This window comes from Ctenopharyngodon idella, chromosome 7, assembly GCF_019924925.1.
Source record: "Ctenopharyngodon idella isolate HZGC_01 chromosome 7, HZGC01, whole genome shotgun sequence".
In the NCBI taxonomy this organism is placed as follows: domain Eukaryota; kingdom Metazoa; phylum Chordata; class Actinopteri; order Cypriniformes; family Xenocyprididae; genus Ctenopharyngodon; species Ctenopharyngodon idella.
Genome location: NC_067226.1, coordinates 4,330,488 through 4,347,500, shown reverse-complemented (window position 1 = coordinate 4,347,500; position 17,013 = coordinate 4,330,488). Strand labels below are relative to the sequence as shown.

The following is a 17,013-nucleotide window of genomic DNA, read 5'->3' as shown; positions in this document are numbered from 1 at the left end:
TGTGGCTATATTTTGCTTTTAATTATTGTATAGATGTAGAATATATGATATAGTAGCCTATAGATTAAAGGGTTAGTTCACCCAAAAATGAAATTTCTGTTATTAAGTACTCATCCTCATGTCGTCTTAAACCCGTAAGACCTTCATTCATCTTTGGAGCACAAATTAAGATATTTTTGATGAAATCCGAGGGTTTCTGAACCACACATAGGCAGCAATGTCATTGCACCTTTTGAGGTCCAGAAAGGTACTAGGGATGCAACGGTTCAGATTACTCACGGTTCGGTTTGTATCACGGTTTTAGGCTCACGGTTTCGGTACGGTTCGGTATGTGCTATGTTCAGGTAAAAAATTACTACTGTCAAATAAAAATAAAGAAAATAAGAATAAATAATCAAACAGCAGAAATAAATACAGTAAAGCAAAGATACAAATAAATAAAGCTTTTCAGGTTTTTCATGTATCCAGTTTTCAGGTACAGAATTTGAATAAAGTAGCTAATAAAATGTAAAACAACATTGCATGTAATCTTCACTGTATAAATTAAATAAAGATCAGTCATTATTAAGTAAGTTACTATTCAGTCATGAGCAATGAGTGATTTCCTTGTGTTTTGTTGTTTGATTAACATTAAAAACACAGTCAGACAGCAGGAATGCAAGGGCTGCTGTCTCTTTAAGACACTATGCACGGATCAGTACACTGATACTGAACACATGCGTTCTTTCTCGAGTGTTTAAGTTCACTTAAGACATAACCGACTATGCTTGCTAGGATACTCGCCAAGACCGGCATATTGACATAATTTTGTGTGAATTTGTCTGTTCAAGAACAAGACATGAAAGAGACCTCAATATTTGCGCGCTGTACACGCGCTTCCGTGTGCGCGCTTCGGATGAGCGCACAAATCTTCTTACAGAGCTCACGCAAGTTCTCTTTCGCACCTTGCACTCAAATGTTTAAATTGGCAAGGCTTAAATGAGTTTAGTTTAAATGCAGATAGCAACGTGTGCTGTTCAGGTCTCACCTGCGCTCGTGCGCTATCAACACCCGGGTGATGATGGCGTAAATGACTGCTCATATAGAGCATACGGCACTCGCAATGAACAAAGTTTAGGGGAAGTCAGAATGCGTATCCATCGACAGAAACATACATTAGCCTAACTCTGTCTGTCTGTTTTATTTATTTTCTGCAAACCATATTATAGATGCGTATGCATCGTCAGATATGATATGAACCGCGGTGCAAGTGCGTGCCGAACTGAGTAGAACGGTACGTTTCGATTTTTTACCGAGAACCATTTCACCCCTACTAAAGACATCGTTAAAATAGTCCATGTGACTACAGTGGTTATGAAGTGTTATGAAGTGACAAGAATACTTTTTGTGCACAAAAACAAAACAAAAATAACAACTTTATTTAACAATTTGAACTTTTGTCATACGCAGTTGACGTAGTGAACGCAGTGCAGGTTTCCGTGTGTACGTCCGAACGCCGGCTTTCAACAAAAATATCTTAATTTGTCTTCCGAAGATGAACGAAGGTCTTATGGGTTTGGGACGACATGAGGATGAGTACTTAATGACAGAAATTTCATTATTGGGTGAACTAACCCTTTATTATAGATGACAGAATGCTTGTTTGCTTTGGTGTTGCCACCTCTCACAGTCCTCATGCCACCCCCTTGTCACCCTATAAATAATTTTCAAGATCCGCCCCTGATTACCTTACTAAAAAGCAGACAGGTAAACACTCTCCACTCGCCTTCTTTCTGTGCAGCATATTACATAAAGACAATGTTGAGTTAAACACACTTCAAACAAACATGTGCATGACACATGCACCATGCAGCTCAATTTCATTCAAATGCTGCTGAAACAGCAGAATAACATAGGCAGCTCAGGCATTTAGTGATTAAATGGACTGGCTAATAAACATATAAAATGTACAGCTATGAGGTGACTCGAATCTCTCGTACAGTATAATCATGGTAGTGTCCACAAATAAAGTACAAAACAGGGCTCAAGATAAAACAAAAATGGTCTGAAAAAGGAGATTTTTAACCTTCAAAAAAAAGTTGATCATTAACCTAAATTTTACAGTTATGGTGATTAATATTAATATAACCACTCAGTAGGAGCTACCTAGTTCAATTTTTTGATAAACTACAATATATTTAATTATTTTGGGCAGGAAAAAAATAGAAATAAAATTGTTACTTTTTTAATAGAAAAAAAGGGGAAAAAATGCAATAGGAGTGGGTCTCATCATACAACAAGAAATTTGAGCCTTTAAGACTTAAAAGAAGTAATGGGATCCAAAAGTGTATTGTATTTGTGGACAGTGCCTCATATATACAGTAAAACAGCTCATGGCAGGCATGTGTCAAATGAGAAGGCATGGCAATGCACTGATTTAGGGCATGCTGGGAAGCAGAACACACAAAGCAGGTGGAAGTGGAACAGACAGTGTGCCATTCACACTTTATCATAACTGCACTGAAACAGCTTTTAGTAAAGTAACACATTACGTTTTCAATTTACAACAAAATATCTAAGTTACTTTTTCAAATAAGTAATGCAAGTTACTTTTTCACATTTATTGACTGACAGCTCTCCTGTCCCAATGTTGAGAGAAATAAAGTGCAGATGTGTGTGTGCGCTGTGTGAACATGATGGTTATTGTAGTTCTAGAATAAATGTGAACATGCATTTACTCATCTCACTTGCACGAAAACATTCAGTATTCCTCAAAATGAATAAAAACAATGATATGCAATCTCAGAATTGTATGCAAACCTGTAATAATTAACTATATAAAATTACACAAATATACTTTATGTATTTAATGTCACTTTATTAACCAATGTCTTTGCTGCTGACCTTCAATGATCTAATTCAACCATACTAATAAACAAAAATTACTTTAGATTAGATTTAGAAATAGTGTTGAACTTCCTTCTCCTGTATCCTATTCTTCTTTAATCCAGAATGGCAGCACAGCTGAAAGGTTTGTTTGAGCTGCGCCCTCTACTGTGCAGGTGTGAATATGTATTTCCTTCAGCCTGAGGCTTATTCATTTTTACTTTTGCTGTGAAAGGGCCTTAAAATTTGCCCAAAATAGAACTTTTTTTGTTGTTATTAAAAAACAAACAAGCAAGCCCAGCCCAGGTGAGAAAAAGTAACACAAAAGTAATGTAATGCATTATTTTTCATAAAAAAGTAACTAGGTAATGCAATTAGTTACTTTTTTTAGGGAGTAACGCAATGTTGTAATGCATTACTTTTAAAAGTAACTGTCCCCAACACTGACTGCCATTCTGTTCTTTATTTCAGTCACAGACATCAGCTCTTTACAGATTACAGATGGTAAAGCAAGTGGTGTTTGGAAACACAACAATATGTGCTGCATCCTTGATTCCCAGAGTCTTTGTTAATTATAAACAATTTACAAAAGACAGCATTTGTTTATGGCTTTTTAGGCTTATCAGCACACAAAAAGCCAATTTGCACACAATTCACACACCTCTTCATCTCCAGATGTGGAGGCAGTTGTTAGAGGGGGGCCAATCTACACTACACATGAAGTTACTGGTACAGCACAAGCCCTGATGAACCACAATCATGCAGCATGCAGACAGAAAAGGTGTCAAAACACACGGAACAATTAGCAAAAGCACATTAGTGTGCTAAACGGTTAGCGGTTAGTTCTTACTTTGTTTTTTCTCTGATTAGACAAAGGTGTAGTGAAATCCATTGCTCAGGGGAGGGGGAGCAGACTGAGCCGTAGAGACGGCAACAGGAGCAGGGGGAGGAAGAGGAGGAGGTGGAGGAGGTTGAGGGAGTGAGGTGGGACTGTTAACTGGCGGTGAGGCTAAAGCAGAAACAGGAACAGAGGAGTGTACAGTAGTAACAAACAGAGAGCTAGTGACACAGTTAACTGCTGCTACACACTACAAAAGCAAAAGCATCATAAAGTGTAATAAAACTGGTGAAACTGCATGATTTACGGGCATAATTCAAAGTCTTTTGAAACCACACAATAGCTTTGTGGAGAACAGGTTAGTTTTATTTACTGAAATTCTTCTGCACTAGCTCTCATTGGCACACTCATGAGAGAATACCAAATTCAGGAGGAAAAAACAAAAAAAAAACAAAAACATTCTTTTAACCTACTATTAAAAAAAAAAAGAAAGAATTAATACTTTTGTGTGACAGAAAATACTTTTATATTGTTACAAAAATGTCCATTACTATTTCAAATAAATGCTGTTTGTCTGAACTTTATTCTTTTTACAGGATTTTTAAAGAATCCTGATAAAATATCATGGTTTCCACAAAAATATTAAGCAGCACAACTGTTTTCAACATTGCCAACAATAAGAAATGTTTTTTGAGCACCAAATCAACATATTAGTATGATTTCTGAAGGATCATGTGAAATTCAGCTCAGCCATCAAAGGAAAAAATTACATTTTAAAATATATTAAAATAGAAAACAGTTATTTTAAATAATATTTCACACTATTACTTTTTTTTTTTTTTACTGTAATTATGATCAAATAAATGCAACTGTGGTGAACATAAGAGACTTCTTTCAAAAATATTTAAAAAATCTGACCACAAAATTTTCAGTTCACCAAACTGAATGATCTGGTTCTCGAGTTCAGCTCACTGCAGTTGTTAACAGAATATTCTCACCAAATACTGACTTACATTTTGGTCATCTAAATTCAAAAGATTAGGAATATAGCACACAAGTCCAGACCACCTTGATCGTGCTTTTGCATCCTTTAAAAAACTTGAAATCCTAAGTGCCTATAGGCACTAACTCCTCCTTTAGGTTCCACATTAGAAATAAAGTCATATGGGTTTGGAATGATATTAGGGCGAGTACATTTACATTTTTGGCAAATTATTCCTTTAACCCCTTAGCATTCCTAAGGTCTCTTTTGAACGGTATGTGTACCACGAGCAGTACAGTGGAACGCTAACAGGTTAACCAAGGTGGTCTAACAGCTTTAACCAGGTTGACCTTCGCCCCTCCAGCTAGTAGTCCATCCAAACCAGTTTGAAACACTTGGTAGGAGATTTAGCTACATTTTTTTTTTTTTGGCCTTTTCTTCCATTTCTATTCATAGAACAGACATGATATAAAACAATGTTGCAAAGCGGGTTAGTGGAACCAGGCAATGTCATATGCTAAGAGAATGCACTGTAAAAAAAAATCAGAAGTTGAGAAAACTCAAAAACTTGAGGCAACCAGCTTCAGGACTTTGAGTATACTCAAAGAGTATAGAACCCAAGAGGCGAAACTCTGATGCTTTTTGGGTAACAGTCACTAGGTGGTGCTTCGGTAGCGCGGCAGTCATTTTGGTGTGAAAATGCCAACTGGACAATAGAATCCATCACATCTTACGCACCCAAAATTGGCGAATCTCACAGCCAAATCAGAAAAACAATAGAAAATTTCTCAAATTCAGTAAATTTTATGACACCTACAGTAAATGTTGTATTGTCTTAGCCTATGTTTTATGTTATCAGTTGTGGAATCCAACCATTACACATCTGAGGTAACGTAATTAGCCTACTTTATTGAGTATTTCCATTTTATGCAACTTTACATATTTACTATTAATAGTAAATTGAAAAAATTAGTAATTAATAAAGTTAAGATCATCATGTTTGCAGTGTGATCCAGGGGATTAAAACATACAATATATATTTCAGACCTAGTGGAGTAATAGTAATAGTAAATTACTCCACTAGGTCTGAAATATATACGTTTTAATCCCCTGGATCACGCTACAAACATAATGATCTTACAGAACATGATGCATTGCTGTGTCTGTTATCCCATAATTCCCCACTTTTGGACACAGTGGCTGTGTTTTTTGTTTACATAGTCTTGCTTTAATGGACATTAATATAAGACAACACTGCAAAAACAGTTTACTGTCAAAGCTGTCATATTCTGTTATATATTTATTGTCCAACATTCCCAATTTTTCTGATGCATGTCCTTAATTTAATTTCATATGTTGGTATTAATTCAGTGTTTATAATGCTAATACTTGAACTTAAAATAATTTTAACCCAAACTGACTGGGTTTCTAGAGAGCAAAGGCTTTGTGAAAAAAGTGGAAGACTTAAACACAAAGTCTATAAAATAAACTGTTAAAAGGATTTGATGATCACTAGTGATAGTATTTTATTCTGTGTTGTCATCATTCAGGTTGGATTTCAGCTTTAATGTACGTTTTATTTTTAACAAAGCAGCAGATATTACCATAGAAGCTAGTGGACTGCCGAGTCGCTTTCACCCCAAAATGGTGGAAACGTAGGGCTCCTGCTGGGCACCGGTGTTGCATTGGAACGTTCTATTGAGTTTCACTTCTTGTCAGTATAAGTTCTTTGCTATACTCAACTTAATCTGAAAAAATTGTAGTATCAATTTAAAGTTGGTCGAATAATATAAGTAAAATAAAAAAATAATGTTTTTACTTGTGGATACAAGTTTTACATTACATTAAGCTGATCATTAATATTACATAATAGGGACATAAAACTTAGTTTGTTGTATCAGTTTGTTGAGCAAACTAAAAAGGTTATATAGAGTTACTTCTATACACCAAAACAAATTGTATATACTCATTGAAATGGAAAAAACTTCACTAAAGAGAACACTTATCACTCTGATGGTAGCAATTATACATTTTACATAAAGCTAAAACAACTATTATTTCTGAATAATAAACATCATAAGTCCACATGCTTTGACCAAAAACAATTATTCAAGTGCATCATCATCAGTGATCAAACTGAGCATGCTCAGCAGCCTGTTAATTGGACCCCCACCACCAAACTTGACATTATAAGTTCTTGTTTACTATTTTAAGTTGCTCATACTAGCCAGCATAAAAACTAACACTAATTTTTAATTTTGACTTTTCTACATTCAATAGTTCATTCAACTTTTAAAATAAAGTTCTAACAAAAAGAAAGGTTTTATATATATATATATATATATATATATAAGCCACAGCTCTATTTTAATCTTTTTCTGCACTCATAAACTCAAAATAAATGCACAAAGAAGTGCAGCAGTGGGTGATCAAAACCCAGATCTGCCTTCACAGATGAGATCCCTCACATAAGGTATTCTGACATGTTCTCCAATGGAAATACTGTGATAATTGTTGACTGCGCCATACTGCCTTACACATTATGATTCATCACGTCAGGACGAATTGGCTGCAAATCTGTGTGACTAAGAGAGACACGCTGCTCCCTGTCTGAAGGTTAGACCTGGCAGACTGAGTGAGGCCTCTGTAAGAAGTAGAGATGAAACGATGGTGTGCTTTTATGCCATTTCAGAAAGATGTTCAAAGTGCTGCCACGGGATGCAGAGTGAACAAGCCCCAGTGCATATTCAACTGGGTCATTGATTGGCTCTGAAAAAAATGGCCTCATCAAGAGATTCCTCCCAGCCTGAAAGATCCGACATGTCTCCCAATTAGCAAGCATCTTTACTCGTCAGATCTGCGCTAATAAGGAATAATGTTCAGTTATTAACGTTGCGGCTGATAGGCTTGGCTTTGCTCTTTCTTCTTCCTCATCATGCCTCTATTGCCAATGTTTTGAAATGGGGTGGACTGTTTCTCAGAACGTTCACAGTTATTTCGTAGTTGTCAGTGTGATGGTTTAGGAAGTTTTATTGACACTGTCAGATTAGCATTACAAATAACTGTTTCTTAAGTGTTTTCTTCACATTTACCTTGACCCTTTTCAGAGTATTTTATCTGTCAGGGTGTACTGCAGACCATATCTGAAATTAATCTATTCAAATGGAGCTCTGGGAGTCATACTGGTGTGAACTGATGATTGTATAGTTATTATGGACTTCTAATTCATCTTTCTTAGCCTTCCTTAACACACATTGTGCACTCTAAACTCCCTGTCCTTGCACTTGCCATTTAACATGATGTGTGCTTTTCTTACTGCTAAAAACATAAATGTAAATGTACTGTCTGTGATTTGACTTATAAATGTCATGTAAAATGCAGGATGTGCTTCCATAGAATATGGTGTGTATTAACAAGATTCGTGTAATTTGAGGAGATCAATTCACTGGCTAGAACAGTAATCCTCCTGGTTAGTTTACCTGCCACTTGCTTGCTCTTGAGTGAAGCCTCTGATGCTAAGGCATAGGACATGGTGATGATTCTCTCCTGCTCTTGTAGAGCAGAGTCTATGTCCGGAAGAACTGGCTTGTCTACTGCTGCCGGAGGAGGTATATTCTGGACACTTACAGACACAAACACAAACAAAAAACAGGTACACCAAATTAAACTCGCAGAGAAAAGTGTAACAAAAACATTCTCAGCATTTTGGGGTTAGTATATTTTAATCATCAAGGATTGAATTGATCAAAAGGGACAGTAAAGATATGTATAATGTTATAAAAGACTTCTGTTTCAAAAAAAATTTTGTTCTTTTCAAATTTCTATTCATCAATGACTTGTAAAAAAAAAAAAAAAAAAAAAAAAAATCACAAAAATATTAAGCAGCACAAGTGTTTTACACATTTATGATAATGAGAAATTATTTTCACACTAATTGTATACAGAGCCACTGCAAGATAATGATATACAATATTTTTACATGCAATACCTCAATTCATTTGCCAAAGTTATTGTATTGTATTGTATTGTGTTGTGTTATTCTTATTGTGTCATAGTTATACAGCGCCTATGGCTGTTGTGCTGCTTTGTGTGGATGCACCATAAGGTTTGCCAACTAATTTTGTTGTATTTTATGCAATAACAATAAAAGGGGATTTTTTTTATTGAGCATTAAATCAGCATATTATAATGATTTCTGAAGGATCATGTGACACTGAAGTCTGTTGAATATCAGCTTTGCAATCACAAGATTAAATCACATTTTAAACAATAAATGTAATAATAATAGTAATAGTATACCACAATATTAATGTTTTTACTGTATTTATGATCAAATTTATGCAGCCATGGTGAGCATAAGGGACTTCTTTCAAAAACATAAAAAATCTTACCAACCCCAAACTTTTGAATAGTAGTCTACTGTATATAATGGGAAGAAAACATCTATAAAGATGACTATAATATTGGCTGTGTTAGACGAGACTGATCTGTCAGTACCTAGACTTAGCCAGGATGCTCTTGATTCGTTCCACTTTACGATGTCGGGCCTCCATCTCCTGAGGGCTGAGGGGCTCCTCTGGATCCAGGTCCACATAGCGCTCAGGGATGGCCACCTTTTGAGGCTTTGAAAGCTATACAGGCATTGAGACCAAACATATACCATCAATCACTTAATTCTGAAATCTATTGTCCAAACCTTTATGTTTAATATTTTCTTTACTTAGTTAATTATTCATTCTTGTAAAAAAAAAACAACAACAACAAAAAAAAACATTCTGTGTAATATGAAACTATCAAAGGAAAAACAATTGCTGAAGTATAATGTAACTTTTTTTAACATTTAAGTGTACTTTATAGCTGTCACTGAGATTTGCCCTTTAAACTAGGGTTGTCAAAAGTACCGACTTCGGTACAAAGTCGGTACTGAAACTATCAAAATGTGACAACACCAGCATCTCCCCCTAGCATTTTGAGCGCTGAGCAGATTCTTAAACACCTCTGATTGGCCGTTGTGTTCACACGCTCAACAGATATTTCTGTGATTGGCTACAATGATCAACACTTCAAAAACATGTTGTAAATAGACATCTTTGACACTCTTCACTGAGCACTTAGACAGATACACATGGAAGCGTTTGAAAGCAGGCGTTTATCAGTGGATCCGTCTATCAGTGGATATATTAAAGATCCGCTGATAGACGCCTGCTTTCAAACGCTCCCGTGTGTCTGTGTAAGCGCTTGGTGAAGAGCGTCAAAGATGTCTATTTTTTTAAGCATTCATCATTAGCCAATCCCAGATATATCTGTTGAGCATGTGAACACAACGGCCAATCAGAGGTGTTTACGAATCCGCTCAACAGCGCTCAAAATGCTAGGGGGAAATGCTGGTATCGTCACATTTTTAAAATATCAGTACTGAAGTCTGTACTTTTGACAACCCTGCTTTAAACTCAGGATAGTTCAACCAGAAATGAAAATTCTGGTCACTAATTACTTTTACTTTCTTCTGTGGAACAGAAAAGGAGAATTTTTATGAACTCAACAATTGTGGTCTCATTCAACATTCACTTTTTCTACATACAATACAAGGGCATGGTTACTGAGCATTTTCTGATCCAGACAAGAAGGAAATGATGTCAGAATTTTCCTTTTTGGGTGAACTATTCCTATAAGTAGTAGGGTTACCTCTTTGCTGAGGTCCAGCTGGTAGTCCAGAGGCTCCAGATCCAACTCTCTCATGGGTGTGCTGCTCAGAGTAAGCCATTCGTCTGAGTGAGAGCGCTGTCTCTCTTTGTGTTCAACTGGTCTCTCCTCACCCTGCACGGCCCGCTCCAGTAGCTGCAAATCAAAGTCCTGCTCTCTCCTCCACTGAAGGCACACAAACATACAAAATCTGAGACCTCACAACCACCCAACTCAGGACATGAACATTTTGGTTCTGAAACGGTCTTCTCCTGATTTACAGGACAAGAACAGTGTACAAAAACAATTCCAGTTACACTGTGTAATGCTCTTAACTAACAGATCTTAGAGTTTTTTCCCCCAAACCTCCCTGAACCGTTGATACTGTTAAAGCTAAAATGACCTCTGTGCTCCAAATATCAGTTTACATCCAACATTCATTCTTTACATGAAATGAAAAGTTTAAAGAGGAGAGACCTGCACAAAAACAACACACATAAAACTTGGTTAAACTGCAACCATGAGCATAATTATATATTGTCCTGGTGCGCTCCTGTACCTCTGTACCATGTAAAAGTGATTGGAGTGATTGCGTCTGAAGTGTCTCATGTTCAAGCTCTCAAACCGTAGCATACAACACTCCTGCAGACCAAGAAAGACAAAATGAAAAGCTCCATCTGCGACTTCATTTACATGCTTCATTCCCAGGCTTTATTGTGCTTACTGGAAAGAAAATAAATCAGTGTGCCGTGAAATAAACTGTGGTTTCATATTCACAGTTGACAGAAAAAGAACAATTACCCTCTTTTGCTTTTTTACTAGCAAAGTGTTTATTTTCTTATGTGCAAAAATCGACAAAAAAGATAAAGAGAGCAAAGCAGAGCTGTGCAATTGATTTTCTTTTTGCAAATTATGCTACAATTTGCTGTTATATTATTATGACCATACAAGTGATTAAAAAAACATGTTCAGTAAGTAGTACAATTATAAACAACTCATCCATACATCACCCAGGCCATTCATGGTGTACACATTCAAATACATTTTGGTAAAACAAGAAGTAAAATTATAAAAGTATTAAAAAAAAAAAAAAAAAAAAATTACAAAAGCCAGGGTAAGCTAAACCAGGTCAGGTTTTGTAAAATGAAAATTAAATTGTTTTTAAACCAAAAAATATGATTATGTCATTTATTCTATACAAAGAAGAGCATTACTTGCCTCAAGTCAGACCCAAATTGCGTGGGAAAAAGATTATTTTGCAGGTTCTTATTAGAAAGCTGGATGTGAAAAGTGAAATTTGGTGAAATTAGTATAAAACAAAAAATAAATGAGTGAGGTAAGCACAATAAAGTCTGGTTTCACACTTTAGTTATACTATAATTATTGTGGTTGAGTGACGAACAGCTAATAGGCTTGAGAGCTTGAAATTTAGTTTAGTGTATGAGTCCACTAATACAGCAGACCTTGTTTCCCATAATTTTAAGCATTGGGTTATTGTTATAGAAAGGTTAAATGAGCATTTTTATGTTAGTGTTGGCTTTGGCCTAATAAAACACCCCCCAAGTAAAAGCACACTACTTTGATTTACTATCCCAGATGAGCTGCTCCCTTGAGATCCATGTCCCAAGGTTAAAATTAAACACTCATTTGAGTCATTAGAACATTTTGAACCTGTAATAAGAGTCAATAGCACATCAACTTTCATTATTAATCCTCTAAACACATTAGTCCATGTCTTTCATTGGAAAATAGTATAACTCCCATCTGTTCTTATTCTGTAGCCCATCAATGTGGCTCGACAATACATGATAAAATCTCTCCCATCTCCTTCTGCAACACCTCCCACATACCCACTTACCTGCGGCAGACACTACTACGGTAAAATGCTGATCGTATTAACGCCAAATCTTACAGTTCTCCATCAAAACAGTGTAAATAGCTGAATGTGCATTTATGTCAGGGGCGATAATCTTCTCTGGAGGAAAATATGTCATTGTGGTCTAACGTACTGATCCCAGGTCTGCAGACACGGGTCTGGATGCGGAGGAGGAGGAGGCACGAGATGTGGAGGACTGCCGCTCGCCCTGGCTGAGCGTTCTCTTGCGCTCCCGTACGAGAGCCTTTTGGTGACGCTTCATCCTCTCCAGCTGCTCTTCTGCGCTCATGCGCCCGCGCTGCTGCACGATCTCCCCAGAGTATAGTCGCTCCAAGGCACTCTTTGGTCTCTCCTAGGAAAAACCAGTGGATGTGTTAATAATGCTGAAACAAACTGCACCAAAGCAACAGAGTGGAGAAAAACATTTCCTCAAAAATATTAAGCAGCACAGCTGTTTTCAACATTGATGATAAGAAATGTTAATGAGCAGCAGATCAGCATATTAGAATGATTTCTGAAGGATCATGTGACACTGAAGACTGAAGTAATGATGCTGAAAATTAGGGCTGCACGATTAATCGGGAAAAAAAAACCTCACACGATTTGGCAATTGGCTGTGATTTTTTATGCACAGCTTATCAGTGAAGTACGGCTAAATGCTGCTCCATCTGAAAGCCAGAGGGCGCTCTCACGAAAGAAGATTGAAGCGCTTTGATTGATTAAACATGACTAATAAACGCAAAACTATGACAATATATGGTTTTTCTGAGTTCTTCAAGCCTTCTTGGGTATTTTCATGATAATAAAGTATATGCAATGCTAATCGACATAGCCTTTATCACTGTATAGAATACTATGAAATAATATTCTTTTATGCCTTGTTCTGTGTAATCATCTCACAGAAGTATGTTATTTCAAACACTCGGTTTAAGCGCAATTTCGGGTTAATTGCGATTATTTGTGCAGCCATACTGAAAATTCAGCTTTACCATCACAGGAATAAATTGTAACAATATTTCAGAATATTAATGTTTTAAACTTTCAAACATTTTCCTTTCAAAACAAACTTTTGAACAATAGTGTACATTTAATTATAATATATTATATATTTTTATTTAATATATTTATAGCAATTTAATTTAATTGATTTTGTATTATGTGTTGTTAATGTCTGTAAACTGTCAGTCAGAAAGAGAGAGGGAGAATGAGAAAAGAAGAGAAAAATAAAGTAAAAGAGTTCTGAAGCTCTGCTGTGCTCAATTCAGTTAACGTATTCTGCATGAATCCATCAGGGTTGGAGGCACACACTGTGTTCACAGTCTGCATGGCAACACTACTGCAGTAACTCATTCACAAAGTACAGTCTGGCTCAAGCCCACACTGGCTGCTTTTATTTCATGTGCTCAGCGGTTTGTACTGCCGCTGCATCTAATCAACCTGCTGCTTGTCAGCTCTGCCAAAGCAAACTATGACAGAGCCTTTATGTCCCTCTGCCTCTCAATAGACACTTTCAGGACTTGTTTGGCTTCCTACCTTCAAGCTTGTGGTGGTAATTCCTCTTCTGAGGGTGACGAACGATGAAATGTTTGATGACTGGTTCAGTCTTGAAGATGACCCAGTCAAACCTAACAGAAGTTGGACTGGATTAGACAAATCTTTCAAATTCAGACCATCTCAAATTCTGAGCAGAGAGATCATGCTTTCAAACATCATACTTAACTGTCTTCCATTATCACTGCCCACTGAGTAACCTAAGTTTTCTATCACGTTCACATTTGGTACGCAATTAAGAAAGTGTGTTTCTTCAGCTATGGGCACTTTTGGCCCTGTGGACGCTATTAAAGCACATTTTTTTTTAGTAGTTTTAATTTTTCTGCTAACATTGTCCAACAGTATGTACATTACATACAAAAAGTTTGGGGTTGGTAAGAATTTAATATTTTTAAAAGAAGTCTTTTTTTAACCTGGCTGGATTTTTTTGATCAAAAATAAAATAAAAACAGTAATATTGTGATGTTAGAACAAATTAAAATAACAATTTTCTATTTTAAAATGTTATGTTATTCCTGGGATGTCACATGATCCTTAAGAAATCATTCTAATATACTGATTTGATGCTCAACATACATTTCTTATTATTATCAATGTTGAAAACAGTTGTGCTGTTTAATATTTTTGTGGAAACCTTTATACTTTTGGATTATTTTGGAAACCATTATACAAAGGATTCTTTGATAAATAGAAAGTTCAAAAGAGCATTCATTGGAAATAGATGTTATTTCAAACAGATTTTGTCAATGTAAAAGACTATACTGTCACTTTTGATCAATGTAATGCATCCTTACTGGATAAAAGTACAATCTTAAAAATATATATATCTTACTGACCCCAAACTTTTAAACAGTAGTATCTGTGTATTAAAGGAGAATTTTGTAAATTTTCTGAAAGTAAAGCAAATTTTCACCTCAGTATCATTTTCATCACATCTCAAATTATGTATTGTGTTTAACAAGATTGTTTGAAGAAAATGCTGGTGGTGCAAATTATATTGTTCACATTTTTGGCTCCTTTGTAATGTTAAAACTAAATTCACATTCACAGCATCTTATGTAGCCTAAAAGCATTAACTAATATTTCCACGCTTGCAGAATTTGTCGAAATTCTCCAAATTGGGAATTATGGAAGTTGGGAAGAAACTCCACAAGCTACAATGCAAATATAAATAATTGGTTAAAAATTAATAATTAATAAAAATATTACTTACTGACAGTTTTCACATCACCAATGAACTGTACTGTGGTTTACATGAACCAAACCTCACATTCCCTTTTCAGTGAGTGTGGTACCCTGCCTTGTGCGAACCTGAGTCTGACTGTGGCTGTCATGTACAGGTCTGTGTGTACCTCTGTTTGGTAGAGTTTGGTAGCCACTATCACGGCTCAAGCCACCCATTTGTCCACCAACTGCCAGCAGTTCAGGCTCACTGAGGAAGGCCCGTATCTCAACCTACAGTCCCAGAAGAATAGAGCTCAGAACTATAATAACATTTAACCACTAGCACAGATGACAGCTGGCCTTATCCGGGAACCGTTGAGTGTCACAAACCTTATGATCTCCGTTAGTGTACTGCCCGATCTCACGGTCACGTTTCCGTTCATCAGACTGTCGTTTCAAGCCCCGGACTGATGTGTGGCGGATGACGGAGGTCTCTTTGGGGAGAGGGGGCACAGCTGGGGGGTGTTCATCTGGGCTGTAGAGGTGAGGGAGGGGGGGTCTGGGTGGAGCATCTTCCTCAGGCTGTATATGTAAACATAAAACATCCATAAATACAGATAAATAGAAAGTAGTATCTTCAATCAATCAATAATTTATTTATAAAACACTTTAAAAAAACCATAAAAGCATACCAAAGTGCTGTAGAAGAAAATCATTTCAAACACAAAAAAAGAAAATTAATATGTTAAAAAATAATAGCAATTCATTAAAATACATAAGTAAATACCTATAAGTCTACACATCAAATGCCTGTGAGTACAAATAGGTCTTAAGAAGTGATTTGAACATCTGCAGAAAGGTCGAAGAATGCACAGAAAAAGCAAGATCATTCCATAGGCTAGGAGCCACAACTGAAAATGCTCGATCACCTCTACACTTAAGACGTGTACATGGAACCTTAAACACAATCTGCGAGTTCGATCTTAGCGATCTTGTGGAGGACTGAATAACTAACAGATCCTTGATGTACTCTGGGGCCAAACCATAAACTGCTTTAAAAATGAATAACAGGATTTTGAAGACAATTCGTTGTTTAACTGGTAGCCAGTATAGAGACCATATAACTCCAATTTTGGCCTCTGTTCTTAGTATTTGTCAGCAGTCTGGCCGCAACGTTTTAAATCACTTGTAACCTCGACAGGGATGACTGACAAATAATCCAAACATAAAAATACAGAAGCATGTATAACTTTTTCAAGATCATTCTTTGATAAAACTGTCTTCAATTTTGCAATTCTCCACAACTGAAAGAAACTATTTTTTTTACTACTGTGTTTATTTGACAATCGAATTTGAGTTAAGAATCAAAAATTATGCCTAAGTTAGTGGCATGACTTAGGATAAAATCTGCACCAGACTCCTTTTTGGAGTAAACAATGTGCTTTTTTTCCCAAAAAGCACAAATTAAGTCTTTTTATCATTTAACATTAAAAATTCAAGTTTATCCAACATTTTACCTCCTCAAGGCAATTCAGCAAAGAATTTTCAGCTGCATTATTTCCTGCTGTGAAAGGCAGGTACAACTGCATGTCATCAGCATAACTATGATATGAAATGCCAAATTTATTAAATATATAGCCCAGTAGAAACATGTATAGAAAAAAAAAAGCAACGGCCCTAAAATAGAGCCCTGAGTTACCCCGTAACTTACAGGAGCAGCGGAAGAACAATTATTCCCAACCTTTAGAGTGAAAGTTCTACCTTCCAGGTAAGAATGATTACTTGATTCACTCACTCTTGATTACTTTGCTTCACTCACTCACCCATTTTTGCTTGTGGGCTGGATGTGAGAGCTGCAGGGACTGCTGGGTAGACTGCATTGGGCTGAGATGGGGACTGGACTGAGCAGCTTTTAGTTCACCCATGGATGGGCTCGCAGATAGCGAAGGCACTGCGGACAATGACGCTGAAGGCACGAGTTTCCTCTCTGGGTCACGCAAATACCAAAATGTCGACATCACATAGCAAAAAAAAAAACCACACATGTATGATTAT

General features: G+C 36.4%; 2 protein-coding genes across 14 annotated transcripts in view; both read right to left on the bottom strand.

The window, feature by feature from the left end:
* The window catches only part of plekha7b (pleckstrin homology domain containing, family A member 7b), a 132,289-nt gene that overhangs the window by 3,048 nt on the left and 112,228 nt on the right, over window positions 1–17,013 (bottom strand). For 12 of the 13 annotated variants that reach the window (XM_051901700.1, XM_051901703.1, XM_051901701.1 and 9 more), the window contains 9 exons: window positions 16,782–16,945; window positions 15,349–15,540; window positions 15,147–15,249; window positions 13,777–13,868; window positions 12,377–12,595; window positions 10,371–10,553; window positions 9,183–9,316; window positions 8,165–8,307; window positions 3,716–3,874 (listed from right to left, as the gene is read on the bottom strand). In XM_051901700.1, the coding sequence (XP_051757660.1) occupies window positions 3,732–3,874; window positions 8,165–8,307; window positions 9,183–9,316; window positions 10,371–10,553; window positions 12,377–12,595; window positions 13,777–13,868; window positions 15,147–15,249; window positions 15,349–15,540; window positions 16,782–16,945 (1,373 nt within the window). In that variant the 3' untranslated portion in view covers window positions 3,716–3,731. The remainder of the gene's footprint in view (window positions 1–3,715; window positions 3,875–8,164; window positions 8,308–9,182; window positions 9,317–10,370; window positions 10,554–12,376; window positions 12,596–13,776; window positions 13,869–15,146; window positions 15,250–15,348; window positions 15,541–16,781; window positions 16,946–17,013) is intronic. The other variant, XM_051901704.1, reaches the window with a different exon arrangement.
* sox6 (SRY-box transcription factor 6) overlaps window positions 1–17,013 on the bottom strand; it is a 252,272-nt gene that overhangs the window by 178,330 nt on the left and 56,929 nt on the right. The window lies entirely within an intron of this gene.